This window comes from Lupinus angustifolius, chromosome LG01, assembly GCF_001865875.1.
Source record: "Lupinus angustifolius cultivar Tanjil chromosome LG01, LupAngTanjil_v1.0, whole genome shotgun sequence".
NCBI lineage: Eukaryota > Viridiplantae > Streptophyta > Magnoliopsida > Fabales > Fabaceae > Lupinus > Lupinus angustifolius.
This window is the reverse complement of record NC_032009.1, coordinates 23,452,150-23,479,214: the sequence shown is the minus strand read 5'-3', so window position 1 is coordinate 23,479,214 and position 27,065 is coordinate 23,452,150. Positions and strand designations below refer to the sequence as shown.

Sequence of the window (27,065 nt, the reverse complement as noted above, 5' to 3'; positions counted from 1 at the left end):
TATTTAACATATTAATAATTGATTTGTAAGTAAAATATGACACTTTTTTTATTAAAAGAAAGATATGAGAATTTGTGAGATAATATATTATTACTCAACTCTTAATAATATAATAAGGTTAATTTTTTTAATGGAAATTTATTTCACATCTTATAATGAATTGGTTGTCTATGTCTGAAAAATAAATATTTACCACGTGAATTAATTATCTATTAATTTACTCTTATGAGGTTTATCATGTTTTCTCATTATTATTTACTTTATATAAGATATAAGATAAGGAACTCTCCCCTAGCATACAAGTTTAGGAAAATCACTTTATGCGTAAATAAATCACTTTTAAAAGCATGATTTTTAAAAGTATTTTTTTTAAAATGTGATTTTAAAAAATATTTTATTGGTATATCAATTTTTAAAATAATAATTTTCTTAAATAATGTTTTTAGTTTCAATAAAAAAAATTAAATAGATTGGATATTCATTCAAATTTGTGAAAATGGAAATGAATTGAAATTCATTCATTATATTTGGATATAGATGAATTTGATAACTTAAAATATAGTTTAAATGAATTTATATGGATTGACGGATGATTTTCTATCCACTCCTCGTTAGCATCCAATTTCAAATTCTTCAACATTCATCTAGTTGCCACCTTTAGTACGAGTAAAGAGTATGAGTATGTTTGTCTTCACTTCTAATCTTACATATCCTCCATGTCCTTATTCCCCATCATGTGGTTATTTTCTGGTCATTCTCATTCCATGCATATAGTCTAGATAAATTTGGTTGGAACTTAGTTTGGTGAAAGTTATTAATGAGAACTTTTAGGTGTGAAATCTAAAAAATTCTAAAGTTTCACATAGAAGAGTTTTGAATAAACAACTCTCAAATCCTAAATTGGGAGAGATGATGGACATGACAAAAATCTCATATTATAAATAGATGTTTTCTCCCCTCATTATAACTCGTTCGAAATTGAATGCGAATTTATTCAGTTTTTTATTTTTCCCTCATATTTTTTGCTGACGCATTTCTGGCAAACTTTTTTCCCTTTCTTTCCGTGACACTAAGAGTTGGCACAAACAACCAAATTGTGAGAAGTTCGGGAACTGATGCTGATAGTCAGTATTGTGATAAAAGAATTGGCACAGATAGCCATATTGTGGGCATTTCGGTAATTGACACTAGTAGTCAGTATTGTGAGAAAAGAATTGGCACTGGTAACCATATTATAAGCATTTTGAGAACAGACACGAATAGTCAGTATTGAGAGAAAAGAATTGACACATGTAGCCATATTGTGGGTATTTCGAGAATCTCGGGTGCAGTATGCCACCAGAACCCCCTGTTGCAACCTGCATGTGCCATTGAATTTACTAAAAAAGGCAATGCTTGGGTTGCAAATAGTGAAATTATAATATATATACTTATTTACTACCTCATATAAGACCTCTTTGCCAAAATTCGATCGTATTAGTTCACCCGCATTCTCGATGCATATATCAAGAAGATTCTGCATATAGCAAGTTACAATCAAAACAGTGTTTTCAGCACAAGTTTAAAATTAACAGATAATTGGCCTGGTCTCAGATTTGAATAACATCAAGAATTTGGTGAACAAAATAAAAATAGACAAGTAACCAATTATTTCTTTATCAAAACAATTTAATTAGTAACGATGGTTAAGGAAAGGGAAGAGGAAAACATCCATATAAACACAAGTGTAACATGAAAGGATAACTAAAATATTAGAAGGAAAGCTAAAGCAACCCACCTCAGCAAGTCCACTCTTGATCAATAGCTCTTGCCTTCTGACATAAGGGTCTTTCTTTCCACTCTCAGCTAGGTCAGGATCATCCAGAGATGTTTTATCCTTATCGGCTTCATCCGCTGCAACTTCAATGTCTTCCTTGGATTCCTTGTCACTAAGTGAAACTTCTGAAATTTCTGTCTGGGAGCTTACTTCTGACTGATCCTGATAGCAATCAAAAGGGAAGTAGTGGCTAATATAGCTGTTCTAAAGCACAGAAAATAGAAAAGTTAGGTTTAAAAGTAACCTTGAGAGAGAGAGATGGTATAGATGAATTCAGAGAAGCAAGCTCTTGTGGACTGAAATGGCGTGAACAATTAGGATGTAGTAATTGGAGAAAGAGATGTCTTCCATTCTGTAAAAGTCACAAGTAAACAAAAAAAATTACAAACATAAAACCAGAACACATAACCATATCATATGAAACAAAATAAATAATCTTTCTATACAATTTTCAGGAAGGGTTGGAATGAGTGAGGTCAGGGATTGGGGGAGGGGGGCAGCAAAATGCCAACTGCTTATATGCATTTAAAGAATTTGAAGAATATATCAATAATTAATGAAAACTATATAAGCATATCTTCATAATACTTGTTAACATCATATTGGCAATTTAACATATAATAGAAGAAACCTTATCGAACACAAGCTCCTTTAGAATTGGTTGAAGCTCACGTATGATAACCTGAAACAAAATGCTCCACAGCTTAAAATGAAACATATATATATATATATACAATGCCTATTCAAGAGAATTTCAGAACTAGAACAGGAACCAAACGAACCTTTGTTATCAGTTTTGTGTCATCAACAACTGAAAGGATACAAACCAGCACCTGAAAGTTCAATTAAACAAATTGGATGTGACTATTAAAATCTGAATGAAAAGCAACTTAATAGGAATCAAAGTTATGACCAACATCTCTTTCACTCATAAAGGGTGTTATATTACTTCTTTTACAATTGAAACACCTTTCTTATAAAATAACTACAAAAGAATAGAGCAGCAACTACATAGGTGAAGCAACTATTGAGTAAATAGACTTTCCATGGATGACCCAAGGAACAGTAGAGGCATTTAAATATGTTAAGCAAACATACCAACTCATACAAGTATGTGAGCCTTCCTTAACCCCAAGTGTTCATGAAGACAAATGACTTATGCCAAATACCCATTGACATTCTATTCATAGTTATTTCCAAATTTATAAATTATTTTAAGTGTGTGCATTATGACCTAGGGCCAGCAGGAAAAATCCTTTTTTTATTTGTGCTAGGGTGGGTCAGGAAAACAAAACCAGATGACTTACCATACACCCATATTGGTGATATGCAGTTTTGTCTATATGCCCTTTCAATCCTTTGATGATCTTCTTTCTTTCCTGAGATGGAAAGTGAAATAGAATAAAAATGTCAGATTCAATCATCATGAGTGCACTGCACATTTCTATTGATAGGAGAGAGGTTGCTAAAGAAACCTTGGCATTCCCATATTTTACACACAGAATTCCAATCTTGGCTCCATCTTTCGTGCCAATCATTCTAACAAGGAGAGGACTGGATAATTGTTGGATTATATCTGTGACAGTGGACTTAAATAAACTCAAATTTAGATAAAAGATCTATTGCAATGGTTAAATTTGCTGGCTGTAACAAAAAAAAAAGTGCAGGATTATTGGGGAAGGGGAGACAAGTACCTGATCAGCTATGCTGAAATACTCCAGCAAGAGTCTGTGTATGATAGAGTGGTCAACTATCCCTTTCTCTAAAATTGGCTGAATCACTGACGCCATATGTCGCAAAACAGAACCTTTCTGTAGACTCAACTTCGACATTACATCTAATAACCTGATATGCAATGAAAAAACTGAGAAAAAATAAAGAAAACCCCTAGCAAGAAAGAAAATAAAGGAACATAGTGAATTTCTTGAACATCCAGTCAAGATAGGTAAAGAAAAAAGAATAGGTAACATCAATTCAAGGAAGGAGCAAATATTGCAGGCAAAAGTGCTCTTGACACTGCTTTATACATCGCCAACTTCATAAAATAAAATTATATTGTGAAGAATTTAAAGAATCTAAAAAAAATGGGTTGGAAGAATCTGTATGGTTTATTCTTCTTTCTTTTATGTGTAGCTCTGCAGAGGTCAGATGTGTCCTTTTGCATTATATATACTCTCTCTGAGAACAACTATGTTACAGTTTCCAGTAGCTATTTTTTTAATTACTTAAGAATGTGACATTTAGAAGGTTCCCTATTGGTGAACCTTTACCTGCTCTCATTCAATGAGACTAGGTCCTTAAACAACTTAAGTTCTGTGGAGTACAATTCCAACAGCAGCTCTTGCTTTTTTGCAGCACTTGCTAACTCATAAGCATGCTCAACAACTGCATAAAATGGAGATGCACAAAACTTATTGTAAGCAAGTTGAATTTGGCTAAATGCAGAAACATTCAATGCATTGATAATTTATATGAGTGTGAGACAATCAGCAGAAATGTGATGATAAGAAATTCATTTTTGGGTTATTTTCCCCATTTTCCAGCTTCAAATTAAACTTGATGCAAGTATATGACTACACACAGAATACCACAAAAAAGTTAAGGCTTTAATCTGTTTAGTGATTAAAAACTGTGAATTCTGAGAATCTGGAGTAAATATTAGCATACCAACTGATCCAACCATGTGGCGAAGAAGAGGAGCAACATGCCCATGAAGAGCAGAGATAAAGCCTCCTAGTTGTTTCTTTGAGGCTGAAAATAGAGGAGAACCAGTCAGAAAAAAGAGTTATAAGGATTGATGTATAAGTGTATAACAATACATATATTTCAAGTTGACCATTACCACTGTCCAGCATCTTCTTGACCAAGTGAACAGCATATGCATTGTATGCTAGAGCTAGAAAATGTGGCCGAAGCTCTTCAAATATTGCATCTCTTTCAACTTGTGAACAATGCTTGACACAAGTCTTTCAATCAAAACAAATAGAAAGGAAAAGATTAAAATTGCAAGCTACTCTAAAAGGGTTCTGAATTAATATACATAAAGAGACACCAATAATCAAGCCTTAGTCCCAATAGGTGTGCGAAAATGACATTTTGCGAACTGTCGCAATGAGGATTTTAACCATACTAGAGGCATGAGTAGGAGTTTGAACAACCACTGGATCACTTATGTGAAATTAAAACGGCAACTCAGCACATGAGGCTCTACTTATATTATAGACACACACATGCATATTTATAAACACAAAACAAAAACAAACCTGAAGAACGCGAGAAGAAATATGAGATCCTGCGATCTCATGAATCTTCCCCTTCATCTTTTGAAGAGCTTCTGTGACCAGCCTTCAATTATAACAAAGTCGAATGTAAAACATAGGGAAAAGGAATAAAACAAATATAAGGCATGGCTTATAGGAAGAAGTATCAGTCCTTAATATATTTTACAGAGGAACATACTTAGTTCTGTCCTCCTTCGAAATCTCGCGGCATCTCATCTTTTCCCATAGACGTGCAAGGTCCTGTTTCAAATTAGGTATTTGGTTAGCAGATACTTAAATGGTTCCATGCAGAAGCCAGTGATCTTTCACAGTCATCTAAAGCTCAACCTTAGGCTCTGTTTGGAACAACTAGCTAGAAAATTATAAGTTTGCTGGAAGCTTATAAGCCAGCTAAAAAACTACAACCTTAGAGCTAAAAGAGTACAGGCTGATAAACAAGTTCATTGAATCAGAACTGTTTGGTAAGATTAGCTCATAGATGTGAATTGTAAAATGACATAAGCTTCTATCCTATAAGCCATAAGCTGCCTTGGATGGCATATCCAATATGAGCTTATAAGTTTGTAAATTATTGAAATAAGTCCTTCTACCAAACAATGACAGGTAGCTTAAATTTTGTGAAATAAGCTAGTTGATTATCTTGGGTGTGCTATCAAGTGACTTATAAGTTAGTCAACTAACTTATTTGACCAAATATAAGCTAGATGGTTGTGTTTGGCAAAGAGGCTTATAAGTCCACGAGGTGGCTTATAAGTCAATATTTGATAAGTCACATGGAGGTGACTTATAAGTCAATACTCAATATTTGATAAGTCAATTGGAGGCGACTTATGACTTGTAAGGCAGAGGCTTATTTTAATTTCCACACATTACCTAACTTTAAAAGTTAATCTTATCAAAAAGTTATATTTCATAAGCTCCTAGTTTTGCGCTCCTAAGCTTCCACCTAGCTTATAAGCTACACAGTGACTTATAAGCTTTCAACTAGCTTACCTTCAACTAAGTATAAGTCATTTGGTGTTGTTACCAAGCACACTCTTAAATGTCATAAATGTAAATAAGACATCCCATGTTCCCACCAATGTGGAAGCTAGCAGGGACCCAAAAAAATAACAATTCAACAGACAGAACAACAACTAATAAATAATAAGATACAGAGATAAATAGCTTAGCATATCACATGCTCCTACGAACATACTCACTTGTTCAAGAGTGAAATGGCGCTTTCTCTTCATTTTTCTAGCATCTGCAAGCTCCTGAAGTGAAACGATAATCCATGCCAATCAAAAAACAAGTAGTCTCCAAATATTTGGTATTAAATATTAAAAAAAACACCAGATACGTGATTATTTTTTTTTGGTACCAGCAGGGATATCTATCACCCAGCAGATACGGAACTAATCTCTTTTGGGATGCGCTGCTCCCAGTAATCGAACCCTTTTACCTTTTGTTCTTTATGTGGATCTAGCAGAGTATTACACCACTTGACAAACACTTTGTTGGTCCAGATACGTGATTATAATGAAAGAACAAAGTGGAAAGTGAAAATAGTAAAGAACCTTAGCATGAATTCGACGTTCTCGGCCAGAAGCTGGAGCAATCGTCTTGTTGTCTTTGCCAGCTGCAAGTGGTTTATCAGATTTGAATGGTTTCTTATCGGATTTGAATGGTTTCTTATCGGATTTGAATGATTTCTTATCGGAGTTGAAAGGCTTCTTATGATGAGATTCATTGGGTGCTGATTCAGTATTGGATGCTGAAATTCGCTTTCTCTTTTTCGTGGTTTCAAAATCCTGCTTCTTCGCCGCCATTTTTTCTGTTCCAAAGGAATGGCTCCTTCTGTTACCACTTTCAATATCTCGCGGTAACGATGGCTGAGGTTTATGATTACTAGGGTTTATCGTTTTTTTATTTAAATGTAGGGTTACAGTTACAATTTTACAAACACCTGCAATCTCTATATTTTAATTTTCATGTTATTGATAATATTAATTAAATAAGTAATATAATGTCTTTGGAAACCTCAAACTTTTTTAGTCACCCTTATCAGTTAAATAGGATAGTAGAAAATAATACATTCTCTTATTAAATCATTTTATAAATTATCTTATATATAGAAATGATATATGTTATAAAATAATATTTAACATATTAATAATTGATTTGTAAGTAAAATATGACACTTTTTTTATTAAAAGAAAGATATGAGAATTTGTGAGATAATATATTATTACTCAACTCTTAATAATATAATAAGGTTAATTTTTTTAATGGAAATTTATTTCACATCTTATAATGAATTGGTTGTCTATGTCTGAAAAATAAATATTTACCACGTGAATTAATTATCTATTAATTTACTCTTATGAGGTTTATCATGTTTTCTCATTATTATTTACTTTATATAAGATATAAGATAAGGAACTCTCCCCTAGCATACAAGTTTAGGAAAATCACTTTATGCGTAAATAAATCACTTTTAAAAGCATGATTTTTAAAAGTATTTTTTTTAAAATGTGATTTTAAAAAATATTTTATTGGTATATCAATTTTTAAAATAATAATTTTCTTAAATAATGTTTTTAGTTTCAATAAAAAAAATTAAATAGATTGGATATTCATTCAAATTTGTGAAAATGGAAATGAATTGAAATTCATTCATTATATTTGGATATAGATGAATTTGATAACTTAAAATATAGTTTAAATGAATTTATATGGATTGACGGATGATTTTCTATCCACTCCTCGTTAGCATCCAATTTCAAATTCTTCAACATTCATCTAGTTGCCACCTTTAGTACGAGTAAAGAGTATGAGTATGTTTGTCTTCACTTCTAATCTTACATATCCTCCATGTCCTTATTCCCCATCATGTGGTTATTTTCTGGTCATTCTCATTCCATGCATATAGTCTAGATAAATTTGGTTGGAACTTAGTTTGGTGAAAGTTATTAATGAGAACTTTTAGGTGTGAAATCTAAAAAATTCTAAAGTTTCACATAGAAGAGTTTTGAATAAACAACTCTCAAATCCTAAATTGGGAGAGATGATGGACATGACAAAAATCTCATATTATAAATAGATGTTTTCTCCCCTCATTATAACTCGTTCGAAATTGAATGCGAATTTATTCAGTTTTTTATTTTTCCCTCATATTTTTTGCTGACGCATTTCTGGCAAACTTTTTTCCCTTTCTTTCCGTGACACTAAGAGTTGGCACAAACAACCAAATTGTGAGAAGTTCGGGAACTGATGCTGATAGTCAGTATTGTGATAAAAGAATTGGCACAGATAGCCATATTGTGGGCATTTCGGTAATTGACACTAGTAGTCAGTATTGTGAGAAAAGAATTGGCACTGGTAACCATATTATAAGCATTTTGAGAACAGACACGAATAGTCAGTATTGAGAGAAAAGAATTGACACATGTAGCCATATTGTGGGTATTTCGAGAATTGACACTGATAGTATTGAGAGAAAAGAATTGGCATTGATAGTCATGTCGTAGGCATTTTGAGAGTAGTCAGATTATGAGAAAAGAATTGGCACTAGTAGCCATACTGTGGTAGAGTATTTGAGAATTGGTTATTACCGTGCAGTAAGAATTCAATAATAGATATCTGAGTTGTTTTATCCTGAAGATTGTGTAGTTGATATAATATGCTTGCACATTTTTGTGGTGCCACAAAATGTCTTAAAGAAAGCGACATGATCGTGACTCAGTCAATAAATATTATTTCGTGTCATTTAGAATTACTCAAGCAACATTAACAACAAATTCTCATGAGATCCTACCTGTTTTTAGAAAATCCAATAAAATTATTATAAAAGTAAATAAGTTTCAAATATAAAATCAAACACTCATGAGTAAATTACACTGACACCCCTTGAGTTTTAGTGAAATTACACAAAGCACCCCTCACTTTTCTAAACTTACACAAACCTCCCATAGTTTTGTACTTTCGTTACACTGACCACCCGTGTATAAGAAATAAGTGTAATCTTTTAAATAAAAAATGTAATAAATGCAATTAAGTTAAAAAAAAATTATATATTGTGTAGACAAGTCTAAATAATATAGAAGTTAATGTATCTTTATTATTTTTTGTTACAAAATGCATCAACAATTATAAAAAGATATTGTTTAAATCACTTTTATAATGTAGTGTAACGAACCAAAAATAATAAAGATACATTAACTTCTATATTATTTAGACTTGTCTACACAATATATCATGTTTTGTTTAACTTAATTGCATTTATCACATTTTTTGTTTAAAAATTACACTTATTTATTATACATGAGTGGTCAGTGTAATGAAAGTATAAAACTATGAGAGGTTTGTGTAAGTTTAAAAAAATGAGAGGTGGTTTGTATAATTTCACTAAAACTCAAGGAGTGTCAGTGTAATTTACTCAACAGTCATTGATAACCTCAAATGTAGTAAACTTTTTAAGTTCAAATAATGATAAGGAAACTTGAAAACACGTTCAAAATCAGATCACAACAAGACATCAAGTTTAATTCTTCTAATTAATTTAACAGTATAAAACAAATTTGAATAATATTATTGGACATTGTGATCCATCATCCCAAATTGCTTTCGAGGAGAACTTCTCCCCTCATCTTCATTCCCCGCAATGAAAATCCACACCCACGTACCTCAAATGAAGATCACATCTTCATTCCTATACTTTATCCAAATTGTCATATTGTTACCAACCGAATTAAATAATGAGCTAGACATTAGTTGTTAGGCACTATTTTACTATGCAACATTTGTTTGGTTATTTGTCTTTATGTTTAACTAAGGTATCCTTTTATCTTTTTTTTTGATAAGCAAAGAAATCCAACAAAAGGCATAAGGGGTGCGAACCCAAATACAAACCCACAGTCAATTACTCGAAGAGATATAAGAAATATAAGACCTAAGATTTATGCACTTATGAGCAAAATCATAATAGCAATAACCACATATCCTTTTACCTATAGTTACTATTATAGACCACTAATTCCTTCACAGCTTGTGCCTACTCCTTTCACTAATTTTTCTCTCCAATAATTCAAATCCAAGCATATTGATAAGAAATGACTTGAGATCCTACTTCCCTCTCAGTACAACAATAACTTGTCAGTATCTAAATGTTTTGCATGTAACTCTTCAATGGTACGTTATGCAATTATTGTAGTATGCTTTTGTCTTTCCAATCATATAAATCTTATGCAATAATTACACAAAGGTTTGCACGAGTTAGACTCTTCTCCATTAATGGAGAGGCAAGTTAAGGGGAAATACATTAAAAACTCAATAGACAATGACATTTGTGATCTTTACTTTTCATTGAAATTACAACTTTGTCATTAAAAATACACTCCAAAGTATATCTTGTCTCTCCATTAATGGAGAGGAGTCTTACTCGGTTTGCACATACTCTTATGCTACACTTTCACAAAACTCGGTACAATTTTGTGCAACCTCGATGAAAGATGCTCTTACGAATAAAAACAATTTTTTATACAATGATAACAAATTCGTTGGAAAAAATATGTTTGATGGAAAAAATATTTTATATTAGTTAATGTATTTTTAGGTAATACATGTTATTTAAATATTACTTGAACGCTAACAAAGTCATCAAAATTGACAAAAAGGTATTGTCTTCAATTTTCACCATCACTTGCTGTTAAACATATGCCCTTATACATTGTTGTATATATTGCAGCAAGAAAGAAAGAAATTGAGTGAGCCAATAGAAAGAAGATATCTAATTTTTATTATTGATATTGAATTCATTCTACATAATAGCAAAGTGCAAAATACATACATCTAATAAAAATGTTATATAGATTTTCGCAAGAATATTAGTTATATAGAATTTCAAAAATAACTATAAGAAATAGATATAATAAATTATTATCACTGAATTATTCAAATGATTAATTTATAATAAAATAAAACAATAATAATATCAATAAGTATAATTATTTTTATCAATTGTCTGCTATATAAAGTTATAAACACAAACTCTCATATTAAATAACAACCGCAAAAATAGAAAATATTTTGTTTGATATGTTACTATATTTGTGATCACAATATAAAAATTACTAATAATATTATTCATGTACTATATGTATATTTTAGGAATACATAATTCTTTTCTATATAATATTAAAATATAATATATTTCTATGAATTTTTTAAAGTATAAATTATGGATACTTTTCCATTTAATTTTATATTTTCAAGGGGATTAATATTTCAAAACAAACTCTGATATAAATTTTATTTCCTTTCAATATTTTTAATAGAAAATAGTATATCTATTTACATATTTACTTATTTTCATTTAATTCTTTATATATTGTATGAGGATTTTAAAAAATTTACCTGAGTAATATTTTTTTTTGTTTGTGCATGAAAGATTCAAATTAAAGTTGAAGATCCAAGATTAATTTCTCTTAAAATAAAACCAGCAAAATGAATTGAAGTAGTTGTATGTACCAAAAAACATCATGTGACCCATATTATTTACCTTTTTTAATGTAATACACGTGTTCTCTTAAAATTTGTAGAAGAATCTATTGTCTGTAATTATTATTAATATAGGCGAGCAAACATAAAAGTGCTACTAATGATTAATAAAAGGAATTAGTAGTTGGGCAAAATAATATGGTCTTTCACTTTCAATAGTGTTAAGAATTTACATTTTCATATTACATCTTATATCTATTATCTTTAAAATTAAATATATCACTATAATTAATAATATTTCTATACATATTATTTTATAGAATTATAGCCTATATCTATACAACTCTAAATATATAAATATTAATCTGTCATAATTTTCTTGAATTGAAAATATGGATTGTAAAACGCGACAATATTTATCAAAACGATAATTCTATAAAATATATTTACCTATTAAAGACATGATTGCAATTACACGATCTAACATCATAACACAATAATACTTATTTATTTTATAGAATGATTAATATACACTATTTCCATACACAATTTGGTACTTATTTATTACATATATGTACTAATCTAAATAAAAAGAAAGCATTAAATAAAAACTATTACCTTAATAAATCAAGATAAAAATATATTTCATTTTTTCAAAGAAAAATATGCGTGTACCTTTTCATTTGAAATTTTCTTCAATTAGTAATAGTAATATTCAAAACTTCGCACCATTGGTAATACTAAAAAGTATATGAATTGATCGTATAAAATTCCATAAATAAAAGTATAGTGTAATATCTATGTACTGTTAATGTAAAAATTTATATATAGTTAGTATATTATTTATCATTATTTGTATCATTTTATATAAGATTCAATAATAATTATGAGTCAGTAAATGAATTTTTATCATAAAGTAACAAACAAAAACGATACATTATCAGTAACAAAATTACAATAACAATATATACATATTAAATTCTAAAAGTAAATATATTTAATATCTATTCATTATATTTATTTTAGTATCTTATGATTTCTTTTAGTCTACAAATCTTTTTACTTCCGGATATTTATTTAACAAAGAAATGAAGACTTTTAATGTTTTAGGAATATGAAAGAATACGAAGTACTTTATTTAATAAAGAAAGATTTGGTAAGGAAAATATAGGATTATTTTTTTAACAGTTAAAATATCTGAAAAGTATAATAGTTAGGGTATTTTAGAATTAATTTTTATTCTAAAAATAATTATATTTTGCACATATTATCTTCACCAATCACCAATAAAAAAAGCTCCACTTTTGTCAGAAAAAGGAGCAACGTAAAAGTGTGGGGGGACATGTGTCGTGTGCGCATGCAACTGTTCAAAACACTGAAAACACAATAATTTCATGTTGTACATTGTAATGGCTTAACAGTAATATATAAAAACCACGAAGGTTATTTTGGTCATAAAGTGTTCGTGACATTGTACTTTCCCGTTTTGATGCGCTGCAAAAACATGTCTCTGCCTACGTGTCGCTCTTACCATATTCCAAAGTGATAAGCACTTTTACTTATCAACTATCTATATAAGTAGTTCTACTTATGAGTGATAAGTTGATGTGAAGCTATGACCCAGTATAAGTAGACCCTCTAGAAACGCATCAAGAAAAGCGACAATATATTTTTCTCTTTCCTCTGTAGCAAAAGCTTTTATCTTTCTCCACTTCATTCCAATTCTTCACCTCTTTCAACAACAACCCTTATGGAATAAACAAAACCAACCCAAACCCTAGAATTCACTGCGTTTAAAAAATTGCCGATAACCAAAATCCGCTGTGGTTTTTGTTTTCTTTGAAAACCTAAGCGGAAAAAACACAATTTGAGATATTTTCACCAACGGCTGAAATTGTTGTGCTCTGTTGACGTCAGTTTTCGTTCTATTTGATCAATTCTGAACCCTAACTTGAAAATCTATTGTGGGTTTGATTGGGTTAGTGTAAAAATGACATCTTTGAGCAGGGAATTGGTGTTTTTGATTCTGCAATTTCTGGAGGAAGAGAAATTCAAGGAGACTGTGCACAAGTAATGACCTTTTCTGTTTTATTTTTTATGCAGTTTTTAGTTGTTTTATTTTTAGTGAGTGTTTGGTTCAAATTATTAATAATTTTTTAATGAAAAAAAAAACAGTTGTTGCTTCGAAAAAGATGAGCTGTTCTTTTGTATTAACAATGTTATCCCATCACCTTTTGGACAAAGAACTAATACCTTTCGTGGTTCGTGTCTGTCCCTCCCAACAAGTGTCACTCCTAGGAATCTAAACCTTGACATTTTGATCATTCTAGGGATCTTGCGGGATGTAGCATGACTTAAAACTACTAGACCAACACCTTGTTGAGACTGAAGTGTTTGACAACATAAGTAGTTTTCATTCTGCATCTCTTTTTGCATGAAAAAAACACTGCAAATTTTAAGCTATATTTTTAATAGCAAGGTTCCTTGATAATTTGAAAATCCGTTTTTTTTTTCAAATTTGAAGTTTTGAACTAAACACACCCTTAGTATTTATTGTCTTGTTGGTGTTGTTGTGATTTTTGTAATGCAAATGTGATTCTCGTGTGTTGGAAAATTCAGGCTGGAGCAAGAATCTGGTTACTTTTTCAATATTGGATATCTGGAAGAGAAAACTTTGGCTGGAGAGTGGGATGAGGTTGAGAAGTACCTCTCCGGGTTTATCAAAGTAGATGACAATCGCTACTCGATGAAGATATTCTTCGAGATCAGGAAGCAGAAGTATCTTGAAGCCCTGGACAGGTTCTTTTAATTAATTATTATATCTTCAACTTTAGAGTTTAGTTATCCTCTTTATGTCAATTTATTTATGTGTATTAATACATTTTGTCTAAGTTACTTTTTTGTCCTTCCGTTGCTTGAATTTTATTGATTGCGCTCAGGAATGACAAAGCAAAGGCACTTGACATACTGGTGAAGGATTTGAAAGTTTTTTCGACGTTTAATGAAGATTTGTTCAAAGAAATTACACATCTTTTAACCCTTGACAACTTCAGGTATTTAATTTTTGTTGATTGAATTGTGAAATTGAAGGGTTGTTAAGTGTGGTGCATTTTGAGTGAGTATTTAGATCTAAATGCAGGGATAATGAACAGTTAGCAAAGTACTCTGATACTCAATCAGCTCGAAACATCATGCTCTCGGAGGTTAAAAAATTGATTGAAGCAAATCCCCTCTTCAGGGACAAGCTTATATTCCCTTCATTGAAGTCCTCTCGGTTGCGAACCCTGATTAATCAAAGGTAAGATAGGTATATTCAACTTTTACATGTAATGGGATAAAACATATGGCGATTATTCCATTCACCTCTTTTTTCAGATTTCACCCACTAATGATTCTTACTACTTGTAAATTTACTCGTCATTTTTCTTGGTTACGTCTTATGTCCATCTCTGTACTATTCAGCTTGAATTGGCAGCACCAGCTATGCAAGAACCCAAGGTCAAATCCAGACATAAAAACTCTATTCACTGACCACACTTGTTCACCTACTACAAATGGGGCCCGTGCATCTACTCCTGTCACTCCTCCCATCACAGCTGTTGCAAAGCCTTCATCTTATGCTCCACTTGGAGCACACGGTGGAGTAAGATCTTATCTTGTTAAGCTGTCCGAATGTCCAGTGTCAGCACTGCTAGTTAATCTAACCTTTATCTCGGGATGTTTAATTTCTCTTATTGTTTACTTATGTGCAGCCATTTCCAGCAGCCCCAACAGCTGCTAATGGTAATACTTTAGCGGGATGGATGGCGAATCCAAATCCTTCCTCATCTCTTCAATCACCTTTACTCGGTGCTTCATTATTTACTGGTCACCCAAATCAAGGTATACCTTGGTTAATTTGTTACCATAAATCTGATTCTTTATCAAGGGTCAAAACCAACCATAATAAGGACGGCTTTGATAATTTGTTGATATTCCATTATACTATTGCTAAGTTTGTGAAATGAACATATTCTCCCCTTATCAAGAGTTGTACATCATCAAACAACTACAGAAAAAGTGTGTGTGCTGTCTGTTCTACTGATACTTAAATAGAATAATTTTATCTGGCTTTAATCAACTACAAGGGATAATTTATTCACTCTCTGTAGCTTTTACCTTTTCCAATGTCCTATCTAATAGCTGAAATAGCCAAAGAGGTGTCATCTTTTCATTGTCTGTTTGTTTGTGTGTCTCCACTTTCAATTTCACTTGTTTCAATTTCTTGTAGTCCCTGTTTTGAAGCATTCAAGAACACCTTCTAACGCTCTTGGAATGATGGATTATCATAATGCTGATCATGAGCAACTGATGAAACGGTTGCGGGTATCACAATCTGTTGACGAGGTACTTATACAGCAGTAATGTACCATGTTTTATTTTTCATGCAGCTCAATTACCACTGCTATAAAGGAAACTACATACAATCTGTGCAGGTTACTTATCCCGCTCCATCACAGCAAGCCTCTTATTCACTTGACGACATTCCTAGAACTGTTTTTTGTACATTGCATCAAGGCACAACCGTGTCCAGCATGGACTTTCACCCTTCCATGCATTCTTTACTCGCTGGTAGGTTGAAATAGCCTGCTTTGTTCTTTTAGTATAAAGAAGTTTAGCCTTTGTATAATGACTATGGAAAATCATTTTTTTCAGTTGGTTGCATAAATGGCGAGCTTTCACTCTGGGGAGTAGGGCTGAAAGAGAAACTGATAACAAAGCCATTCAAAATAAAGGACATTGCTGCTTGTTCTGTCTTTTTTCAGGTTAATAACTTTATTGAACTTATTAATTGCAAACATTATTTTCTGAAACACAAGATATAGAGAGCAGGAAATAGGACATGTTTAACAATTAGGTGATTCATTGATAAATTCGGACTCTTATACAGGCTGCGATTGTGAAGGAGTCATCTATATCCATCAGTCGCATTTCATGGAGTCCAGATGGACATTTTATTGGTATGTATGTGCTGTAAGGAAACTTGGGTTTAGTTTGTTCCATATAACCGGTTTATAATATATTTTTCTTTCTTTTCAGGGGTGGCTTTCTCAAAACATTTGGTTCATTTGTATGCTTATCAAGGACCTAATGATCTACGGCAGAATTTGGAGGCATGTACATATAATTTTCTAATATGAATCTAGGCGAAGTATTATTTGGTGAATGATATCTTTACTCCATTACAGATTGATGCTCATGTTGGTGGTGTTAATGATTTGGCATTTTCTTATCCAAACAAACAACTATGCATTGTAACTTGTGGAGATGATATGTTAATAAAGGTAACATTAAACTTTCCTATATGTAACAACTTCTAGTTAGAACTTAGATGAATGTATCCTTAATTATTAATTCCGAGGATTGTGACAGGTGTGGGATTTGACTGGACGGAAACTATTTAATTTTGAAGGTCACAATGCACCAGTTCATTCTATTTGTCCACACCAGAAGGAAAGTATCCAGGTAAAAATGTCCTCCCCTCTTGTTGGCATTGTATTATTCCCATGTTTAGATTTTAAGGCACGGCTTTGTGTTGCAGTTGAGTTTTTTTGTCCATTACTTATTATGTCTTTGTGTAACTATACTCTGATCTTGTTCCTTCTATTGTAAATTTTAGAAATATTATTTGATATATGAGGATGTTATTGCTTTCGTATAAAAGCGAATAGTTGACTGAAAAGATTTATGATATTGTATTTAACTATTTATGCAGTTTATATTTTCAACTGCTGCTGATGGAAAAATCAAGGCCTGGCTATATGATAGTGCGGGCTCCAGGGTTGACTATGATGCCCCTGGACACTCGTGCACCACAATGCTTTATAGCTCTGACGGAAGTAGGTAAGAAATGAATTAAAATACTTGAAATGTATCTAGTTTATCTTATTCATTTCCTAATTCTTTTGATCTCTCTCCTACGTCATTGGAGTTGTAATTGCTGTTTCCTATTTTAGATTGTTTTCTTGTGGGACAAGTAGAGATGGGGATTCTTTCCTAGTTGAGTGGAATGAAAGCGAAGGAGCATTGAAGAGAACATATTCTGGGTTTAGAAAGAAATCTGCTGGTACCGTGCAATTTGACACAGCAAAGAATCGCTTTTTGGCTGCTGGTGAAGATAACCAGATAAAGTTTTGGGATATGGACAATATCAATGTGCTAACAATTACGGATGCTGAGGGCGGTCTTCCTGTGAGTATTGCCCATACTTTCGAAGTTTCCATTGTTTGATGCATTTCTTAGTTCTTACATGGTTGATGCCCTGCTTCAGAGTCTCCCTCGCTTGAGATTCAATAAGGAAGGAAATCTTCTTGCTGTTACTACAGTAGACGGTGGTGTGAAAATCCTTGCCGATGCCAATGGCATGAAGTACTTAAGAGCCATAGAAGCACGGTCTTACGAAGCATCTAAAGTACCAGTTGAGCACCAATCTTCTCCCCTTACAAAATATCATTTGCTGGTTATATTAATGTCCAGAACTTTATTTATTCAAGTCAATGAATTAGGTTGGACCATCTATGGCTGCAAACATCAATCCAATCATCAATATAGTAGAACGTGTTGACAGAAGTGCTCCTGCTGTGCCGGCACCAGTCCTTGTACGAAATTTAACAGCAATAGATGGATGTTAACACTTATTTTGATACACACATATACAAATGTTCATTTTTTACGAATATGTTAGCATGAACTTAAAATACAAAATACACATCATTTTCTTTATGAAGTAAATTTAGATATTTACGATTTTCTTGGTGCAGTTTTGTCTAGACATCCTCTGGTCTATTTGACAATTATGTCCGCAACTGAATCCTTTTGTTATTTATTCCAGAACGGAGTTGATTCAATGGCTCGAAGCATAGAGAAGCAAAGGATTTCGGACAAGGCAGTTGATAAACCTAAAGCTGGGGAACTGACAGAAATAGTTGATCCTATGCATTTTAAAACCATTACTATGCCAGATAGCACTGACCCTGCTAACAAGGTATTCACTACTACTTCTCCTTTGTTTAAAAGGGGGATTCAGTAGCATGTTCCTATTTAAAACAAGATTTTTATGATCACAATCCCATATATCTCCAGGTTGTTTGTCTTCTTTACACAAATTCTGGGACTGGCCTACTTGCTCTTGGTACAAATGGGATCCAGAAGCTGTGGAAATGGAACCGTAATGAACTGAATCCAAGTGGAAAGGTGATTATATTCTGAGAGACCTAAATATATGGAAACATCTTCCCGTTGCTTTATAAATTATAATACCATATGCTTGCATGTATATGTTGGTATCCATGTAGTATATGATATGAATATACATTTTTTTGGGTGTCTGTGTACCACAACTATGCATGTAAATATTTCTGATTCTTTTTTGTGTGGGTTTAAAAGGCCTCAGCTAATGTTATGCCCAGACATTGGCAACCAAGTAGTGGTCTTCTCATGAATAATGATGTCCCCGACAATTCTGAAGAAGCACTTCCCTGTGTAGCACTCTCAAAGAATGATTCTTATGTCATGTCTGCCTGTGGAGGAAAAGTTTCGTTGTTCAACATGATGACTTTTAAGGTAACATAACAACAGGTTTTATGCTAATGTAGTTTGTGCCTCCCTTGTCATAGATTTTACTCATCTGCCTCAGTACTTGTGTCCACTTAATTGTTGGGCTGTAGGTAATGGCAACTTTTATGTCACCTCCCCCAGCTTCAACCTTCCTAGCATTTCACCCTCGAGACAATAATATCATCGCTGTTGGAATGGAAGATGGAACGATTCAATTTTACAACGTCAGAGTGGATGAGGTAATTTGTTAAGCAGCTTCTCCGAATTTAATTACTTCAAGAATCATATACTAACGTGAACTGCTCCGAGTTTAGGTCAAAAATAAATTGGAGGGTCACAAGAAGTGCATTACTGGTTTAGCGTTTTCAACAAACCTGAATATCTTGGTTTCATCCTGTGGTGATGCTCAGGTATGTTTGGCCATGTTTTCCATAATCATTTATCACTTTTCTGTACTCTTTTTGTGCTTGTGTCTAAGTGGTTCCTTCCACTCTCTTCGGTTGCACTGTTTCATACTTTTGTATTAAAATTTCATTAAAAATGGTCAATTTTTTGTAGCTTTGCTTCTGGAGCATTGATTCTTGGGATAAGAAGAAATCACTACCAGTCCAATTGCGAGATGGAAAGGCACTTGTTGGTGTTACTCGAGTGCAATTCCACTCTGATCAAGTGCACTTACTGGTATGGCATGAATCACACCTGGCAATATATGATGCTTCAAAAATGGAATTGATTCGTCAGGTAAGTGGAATTTTATATCTCGGTTATAAAATAAAATAAAAACTCAAAGCAAAAACATTTTTATTCTCTACTGCTGATGAATGAAATAGTAACTTCTGTCTGTTTTGATCCTATAGTGGGTTCCACAAGATGAATTGTCTGGTTCCATATCCTCTGCAACATATTCCTGCAACAACCAACTAGTTTATGCAGCTTTCACTAATGGGAACGTTACAGTATTTGATGCTGATAGCCTGAGACCCAAATATCGTATAGCTTCGTCGGCATACCTACAACAGACATCACCAAACAGGTGTTTAGATTTCACTATATGTGTTACAATCCTACTTAGTTTCTTATTATTAATATGCAACTGCGAACCTACTTATCAAAGATGACTATATAATTTGTTACTTTGTTTTGCATTGTTGTATTCATGCTATAAGATTTTTCAGCTGACATATCCATCAAAGTTCGGTTGATTTTTAGCCAAGCCTATGATATTTCAAACACGTTTTTGTGCCAATTTCGTCAAGGATAATCATTAAACCTTGTTTGGTTTTTGTGCAGCCAAAATGTATATCCCCATGTCATCGTGGCACATCCGCAGGAATCAAATCAATTTGCAATAGGGCTATCAGATGGTTCTGTTAAGGTTACAGAGCTTCCAGAATATAATGCCGGATGGGGAGTTGCTGCATCTATTGACAATGGGATACCGAATGGAACTACAGCATCGCCATCGATTACTAAAAACTAAAGTCCTGAGCATATCCATAGATGAATCATAGGCATCAGCATCATTATAGTTTTCATTCATGTAAAATAATAATAGTAAAATTGGCAGGCTAAATGTATCTTAGTTGTGTGACAGTGTTCAGGTAAGCATAAAGAAGGTTAGGTAAAGAACTAAAGATATATTTTATAGATATATTACATGTATTACCTTATTTTATGAAGATTATAATTAAATGTTGCTTCAAGTTTCCAATGCATATTCTATTATAATTTGTGTTTCTTTGAGACTTGACAACACTACCCTACTTTGGCATGAATATTTTTCAAAATTAGGAATTTATTTTATTGAAATCTTTTTGTGAGACACACAATGCTTCTCGAATCTGTCTTGTTAATGCTCTCTCTGAATAATTTCAAAATGTGTGTCACAGTGGTGTAAATCTAATGTAGGTATAGTCTCTGCACTATTATTAAATGTAGTGAAACATCATTAGGTGTTATGCATTATATATATCAAAGCTGAAAATGTGGTAAAGTTGAAAATGTGGTAGACTGCATAGTGGAAATTAAGAGTCTTGAGATTCTACACTGTTCTCTCTCGATAAAGAAAGTTGATTGTACTCTCGAAATTATAGGGTAAGCATCGACACAAGGGTAAGGTTGCCGCTTCTTTTTGACCTAAAGGTCACATATTTAAATCCAGGAAATAACCTCTTTACCGATGAAGCTAAAGCTTTTACCCTATCCAGATCCCACCTAGTGGGAGTTGTTCTTTCCTAGAACATAAAGGTACGGAACAATAGTTGATCGGTTGTTGAGGATGGAGAGGAGGAAGAACGTTAACGTAGTAGGATGATGTAGAAGAGCTGGACCCACCGGTGGAGGTACCTGAAAAGGTTCTCCGATGATCAAGTCAGTATATGAACTTAGTGATAAGTGTATGGGAATATGAGAATATGAAGAAAGAGACTAATAGAATGAGTAATGCTAGAGAGTAGAGAGATTAAGATACTTCCTGTTGGTAGAGACTTCTATTAATAGGGGGAGAGAGCTGACTTTGGGCTTTTGGCAGGTAGTGTAGCACGTAGCCGACCAAGAGTATTGTCGGGGGGTGCTTTTTCCGTGTCAGGCGGTCTGCCAGGACCGTACTCTGCGCTATTCTTGTCTTTTAGCCCGTGGCTAGTTTGGTAGCCGTTCTGCAATCTGTCTGCCGTGTTGGCAGGTGGGTTGGTGAGGTACAGATGGCATGCCAGGAAATGTTTCCAAGGTCAACTCTGGTAGGCCAAACACACGAGACCTACTAGGGGACTTCTCCCTTGCTCGGCGATTCGTGACGGGGGCGGAGCTTTAGTGGATTTTGTTGGTGGGTGGGCCGGACGTTGATTGTCTTTATTGCTTTCTTTATGTATCTCCTTATCCTCTTATTGACGATTTTCTTTCTTTTTGGTGCAGTCGAACTAAAAGCCAAGATGAGCGAGAAACTGAGGAAGAACATACTGTTGAGGAGGGCCGTCAACCTGGTTAAGAAAGACGCTGCTGCTTCCAAACGTCAGAGGACGAGATCCCCCGTGCCTCGCCCTATTGAGGGGTCTCCCAGCCGGACAACTGTGCAGCCAACTTCAGTGAGTGGGGGGCGCCCTGCTAAGGAGTCGTCTTTGCCTGAGCAGCCCGAAGACTTGGTGGACCAGGAGTTGGCTCAGAGGGCTTCTGATCCGCCCCTTGCTGCGTCTAGCGAAGCGGTTCCTCCCGCTGATCCTACTGAAACTCCTCCGTCTGCACCGAAGAGGGTAGAAGAGACCGCCGGTACAGCGGCGACCCCTGCCTCTGAGCAAGAAGTTGGAGTGGACGTCGATCGCCCCGCCAATCCAAGCAGAAAGAAAAGTTCCAGGAGTAGTCAAGATCACCTTTCTTCTGTTGGCGTCCCCAAAGTGATTGACTAGACGCTTATGAACGCCCAGACCAAGGAGGCTTTTGACAAGTTACCCTTGCCCGTCCTGTTGCAACACGTGAAGGGGAGTGCGATCCTCATTGCCTCTGTCCAGAAGTACTTGGAGGCTGATGAGGTCTTAGAGTCGCGGATCGCGGATAACGCAATGGCGAAAATCCGGGCTCTGCATGAGGCGGAGAAGCAGAAGATGGCTGATCTTCATTCCGCCGAGAAGGGGGCGCTGGTCAAGCTGGGCGAGGTCGCCAGGGCTCAGGTAGCCGATTTGTCAGCCCGTGTGGGTTTTCTTGAGAATGACAAGATTAAGCTTACCGCCGAGGTGATAGAATCTGAGGGGGTGGTCCGTGCTAAAGATGAAGCGCTCCAGCGGCGGAATCTTGAGATTCGTCTTGTGAAAGAGGAGGCTGCGATTTTGAAGACCCGTGCTGATGCTGCCGAGCAAGAAAATGCTGCACTTCTTGTGCAGGTGCAGGCGTTGGGGGAGGAAAAAGGTGTCTCTGGACACCCGGGTTCGGGAACTGGAGGTGGGGCAGGCGGCCGTCGAAGCTGAAAATGTGCAGCTGGAGAAGCTTGTGGGCGAAGTCGCTGTAGACGCGTGGGAGAGTGCCCAGGCCCAACTGGCTCTGGCTTTTCCAAGCACGGATTGGACTTGGATGCAGCTGGGTGCATATGTGGAAGATGGACGCCTGCTAGCAGCTGATGAAAACGACGATCCAGTTTCAATGCCTTTTCCTAGTCAAGACGGAGGGACTTTGTAATCTTTCCTTTTTAAGTATCTTGTAATAGTTTCTCTTTAATGAATAACTTTTGCAATTTGCCTTTTGTTTATATTCTGCATTTACGAAATGACTTCGTGCAATTGCCAAACGATTTGTCTTAAACGACTTTGAATGAATGTCTTTAAATAACTGTGAATGAATGTCTTAAACAACTGTGTGCCAAACGATCGGCCCCTTTGGTGAATGTAAAAAACCACGAATGAGAAGTAATCCTCACATCGGGCGGGTGATGGTTCCAGGTAAGGGGGCGAAAACCGGCCCATTGGGTGATTGCGAAAGCCGCGAAGGGGAAGTGATCCGCGCCTCGGGCGGGTGATTGCACTAGGCAAAGGGGGTGAAAACCGGCCCCTTGGGTGAATGTAGAAAACCACGAGTTGGAAACGTTCCTCGCCTCGGGCGGGTGATTGCACCAAGCAAGGGGGGCGAAAACCGGCCCCTTGGTTGAATATGGAGACCATGAGTAGGGAGTAATCCTCGCCTTGGGTGGGTGATTGCACCAGGCAAGGGGGGCGAAAACCGGCCCCTTGGGTGAATGTAGAAAACCATGAGTGGGAAACGATCCTCGCCTCGGGCGGGTGATTGCACCAAGCAAGGGGGCGAAAACCGGCCCATTAGTTGAATATGGAGACCATGAGTAGGGAGTAATCCTCGCCTTGGGAGGGTGATTGCACCAGGCAAGGGGGCGAAAACCGGCACCTTGGGTGAACGTAGAAAACCACGAGTGGGAAACGATCCTCGCCTCGGGCGGGTGAGTGCACCAAGCAAGGGGGGCGAAAACCGGCCCATTGGTTGAATATGGGGACCATGAGTAGGGAGTAATCCTTCAAAACAACCATGGGTGGTAGACTGTGGCTTGGACGACGAACCGATTGTTTCCGAGGCATTTGGTACTGGCGAGTTTGGATAAAATATCTGCCCGGACGTTGCTTTCATGGGGCACGTGCTGAATGGTTGCTTCATCGAAGTCGGCCATGAGCTTTTTTACTTTGAGCAGATATTTCCCGATGAGGGTATCCTTGGTCTGGTATGCACTTATCATTTGGGAAACAACTAATTAGAAATCACTGCAAATTAATACCTTATGGGCGCCCACTTCTTTTGCTAGCTGTAATCCGGCGATGCAAGCCTCATACTATGCCTGATTATTGGACGTTGGAAATGTGAAGGTGAGGGAATGCTTGATGGTTACCCATTTTCCATCCTCCAGCAGAATTCCAGCCCCGCAGCCCCTTGGATTAGAAGACCCGTCGACAAAGATAGTCCACACCTACTCTCGGTCGCCCTCTAGTGCGGTCAATTCGGCCACGAAATCAGACAGGACCTGGCTCTTGACGGTCGTGCGAGGTTCGAAATGGATGTCAAATTGTGAGAGTTCTATTGACCACGTGATCATCCGCCCAGCCAACTCTGGTTTATGCAAGATTTGACTGATTAGTTGGTTGGTTCTAACAACAGTTGCATGAGATTGGAAGTATTGGCGTAACCTTCGCGTGGCTATCAACAATGCATAAGTCACCTTTTCCAGCTTCTAATACCTCAATTCCGAGCCTTGCAGGGCTTTGCTTGTGAAATAGACAGGGTTTTGTCCTTCTGTCGTTTCTCGGATCAACACGGCTGCGACTACCTTGTCGGACACGACCAGATATACATACAGAACCTCATCAGGCATTGGCTTGGAAAGAATAGGGGAGGCGGCCAAATATTGTTTAAAAGTGTTGAACGCCGCTTCACAATTGTCAGACCATTCAAACCTATTGCTATTCTTCAACAACTAGAATAAGGGAAGTGAATGTTTGGCGGCGGACGGGAGAAACCTGGACAACGCAGCTAGTCGTCCATTCAACTGTTGAACCTCTTTGACTGTGCGGGGGCTCCTCATGTCGATGATCGCCTAACACTTGGACGGATTTGCCTCAATCCCTCGACTAGTCAGAAGAAAACCGAGGAACTTGCCAGCCTCCACTCCGAAGGTACATTTCTCTGGGCTCATGTTGTACTTGCGGAGTTGTTGAAAATTATTTTCTAGAATGGATACATGATCTTCGTCGGGGAGGCTTTTGGCGATCATATCATCCATGTAAACTTCCATGTGTTCTCCGGTCTGGCCGGCAAACACCTTGCTCATCATTCTCTGATAAGTCGCCCCAACATTTTTCAACCCAAAAGGCATGACTGTGTAGCAGTAGGCGGCTTGATCAGTGATAAACGTTGTTTTCTCCTAGTCGGGAGGGTACATCAGAATCTGATTGTACCCGGAATATGCGTCCATGAAGGACAGGTACTGATAGCCTGAAGAATTATCCACCAAATGGTCAATATTGGGAAGAAGATAAGGGTCTTTAGGGCATACCTTATTGAGATCCGTGTAGTCCACGCACATCCGCCACTTCCTAGAAGGCTTCTTCACCAACACAACATTCGCCAACCAAGTGGTGTAGGTGATTTCGCGGATGAAACCCGCCTCTAGCAACTCGACAACCAGGCGACCTCTTTGATTCTGTCAGCCCCCATTTTTCGCCTTCTTTGCGCCACCAGCTTAGCACCTTGTTTTGTCGTTAGACGGTGGCAGACAAAGGAAGGATTTATACCAGGCATGTCTGCTGCTGACCAGGCGAAGAGGTCCCGATTCGCCTTCAAAGATGCCTCCAGCCTCAACCTTTGACTTGGCGGAAGGGTACTGCCAAGATATACTACCTGTCTTGAGTATTGGCCAAACTGCATAGTTGTTTTTTCTCCCTCTGATTGTGGTCGAAAGTCTCCTTCGTCCGCCCGGACATCCAGTTCTACCATATGTATGCCACGAGGTCTTTGCGTGTTGTTTGCTGAAGTGGGGGCGGAGACTCATCTGGTAGCAGCTGCGAGCCGAGTGCTGATCCCCTTTCACTATGCAGACTTGGAGGCTGATTGAGAGGAACTTCATGCATAGATGGGGCGTAGAGACGATCGCTTCAAGTCTGTGCAAAGTTGGTCGGTCAATAATGACGTTGTATGCTGAATCGCACTGGACGACCAAAAACTTTGTCTGGACCGTCCTACTCAGAGGGTGGTCACCAATCGTTAGCCAAATCTCTACGTACCCCCTGGGGGTGATTCCCTGGCCGGAAAATCCGACCAACTGCCCATCATATGGCAGGAGATCGCGGTCATAGAGTTCCATCTTTTCAAACAAATCCTGGAAGATAATGTCAGCTGAGCTACCCTGATCAATGAATAGGCGGCTAACCTTCTTGTTATTGAGCTCGACGGTGATGACGAGGGGGTCATCGTGCCCTCGGACGACACCTTCATAATCGCGGTCGTCGAATGTAATAGGGGGCGCTGATCTGTAGCTCTGTCTCTGCTGGGAACTCCTGGAGGCGACGTGCATTACCTCCCGCACATATTTCTTCTGGGTGGCTCGGGTCGACGATGCTGTAGCGATCGCCGACGTTGTTCCAAGCCCGCGGTGAACCGCTGTAAATGACCAGCCTGTATGAGATCCTCGATGGTGTCACGGAGTTGTGAGCAATCATTGGTCAGGTGGCCAAACATACTGTGATAGTCACAGTATTTGGATCGATCTTGTGGGCCTGGCTTGGTAGGGCGTGGGCGGGGAAGTTGGACGAGGTGGGTGGAGAGGACCTCCTGCAGAATCCTTGAGCGGTTGGCGTTCAGAGGGTATATGTGGAGTATTTGGCCTTTTTAGGTAGTGAGGGTAGGTCGTGGGGGTG

The 27,065-nt window shown here is 36.4% G+C and overlaps 2 protein-coding genes across 4 annotated transcripts; one reads left to right on the top strand and one right to left on the bottom strand.

The window, feature by feature from the left end:
- LOC109362349 (pumilio homolog 24-like) lies at nt 815-7,016 on the bottom strand. Its single transcript, XM_019608117.1, has 17 exons — nt 6,657-7,016; nt 6,300-6,353; nt 5,276-5,337; nt 5,080-5,161; nt 4,659-4,782; nt 4,484-4,567; nt 4,087-4,201; nt 3,511-3,661; nt 3,292-3,405; nt 3,124-3,195; nt 2,599-2,649; nt 2,448-2,498; nt 2,061-2,168; nt 1,778-1,978; nt 1,442-1,516; nt 1,298-1,358; nt 815-840 (listed from the first exon to the last, which is right to left on the bottom strand). Exons 1-17 carry the CDS (start codon nt 6,906-6,908, stop codon nt 815-817), a joined length of 1,683 nt encoding a protein of 560 aa, XP_019463662.1. The 5' UTR covers nt 6,909-7,016.
- On the top strand, nt 13,226-20,884 carry LOC109357033 (topless-related protein 2-like). 3 transcript variants are annotated; one of them, XM_019600738.1, is made up of 25 exons: nt 13,227-13,647; nt 14,197-14,376; nt 14,517-14,630; nt 14,717-14,875; nt 15,040-15,220; nt 15,330-15,459; nt 15,848-15,963; nt 16,053-16,188; nt 16,273-16,382; nt 16,508-16,577; nt 16,657-16,730; nt 16,806-16,901; nt 16,990-17,082; nt 17,333-17,460; nt 17,574-17,808; nt 17,888-18,034; nt 18,123-18,215; nt 18,449-18,601; nt 18,700-18,810; nt 19,003-19,179; nt 19,284-19,412; nt 19,488-19,583; nt 19,732-19,914; nt 20,031-20,206; nt 20,464-20,884. In XM_019600738.1, exons 1-25 carry the CDS (start codon nt 13,568-13,570, stop codon nt 20,651-20,653), a joined length of 3,357 nt encoding a protein of 1,118 aa, XP_019456283.1. In that variant the 5' UTR covers nt 13,227-13,567; the 3' UTR covers nt 20,654-20,884. The 3 variants fall into 3 exon arrangements, with proteins under 3 accessions (XP_019456290.1, XP_019456283.1, XP_019456274.1); XM_019600729.1 differs by having other exon boundaries at nt 14,705-14,875; XM_019600745.1 differs by lacking the exon at nt 18,123-18,215 and having other exon boundaries at nt 13,226-13,647; nt 14,705-14,875.

Excerpts from the sequence above, each read along its gene's own strand:
- LOC109357033 (XM_019600729.1), top strand. The coding sequence starts at position 13,568 with ATGACATCTTTGAGCAGGGAATTGGTGTTTTTGATTCTGCAATTTCTG. Across the intron at positions 16,731-16,805 it reads ATCTACGGCAGAATTTGGAG|ATTGATGCTCATGTTGGTGG; the intron begins GCATGTACATAT and ends ACTCCATTACAG. Across the intron at positions 18,602-18,699 it reads GCACTGACCCTGCTAACAAG|GTTGTTTGTCTTCTTTACAC; the intron begins GTATTCACTACT and ends ATATATCTCCAG.
- LOC109362349 (XM_019608117.1), bottom strand. The coding sequence starts at position 6,908 with ATGGCGGCGAAGAAGCAGGATTTTGAAACCACGAAAAAGAGAAAGCGA. Across the intron at positions 4,783-5,079 it reads TTTCTTCTCGCGTTCTTCAG|ACTTGTGTCAAGCATTGTTC; the intron begins GTTTGTTTTTGT and ends TTTGATTGAAAG. Across the intron at positions 1,359-1,441 it reads GCAAAGAGGTCTTATATGAG|GTTGCAACAGGGGGTTCTGG; the intron begins GTAGTAAATAAG and ends TGGCACATGCAG.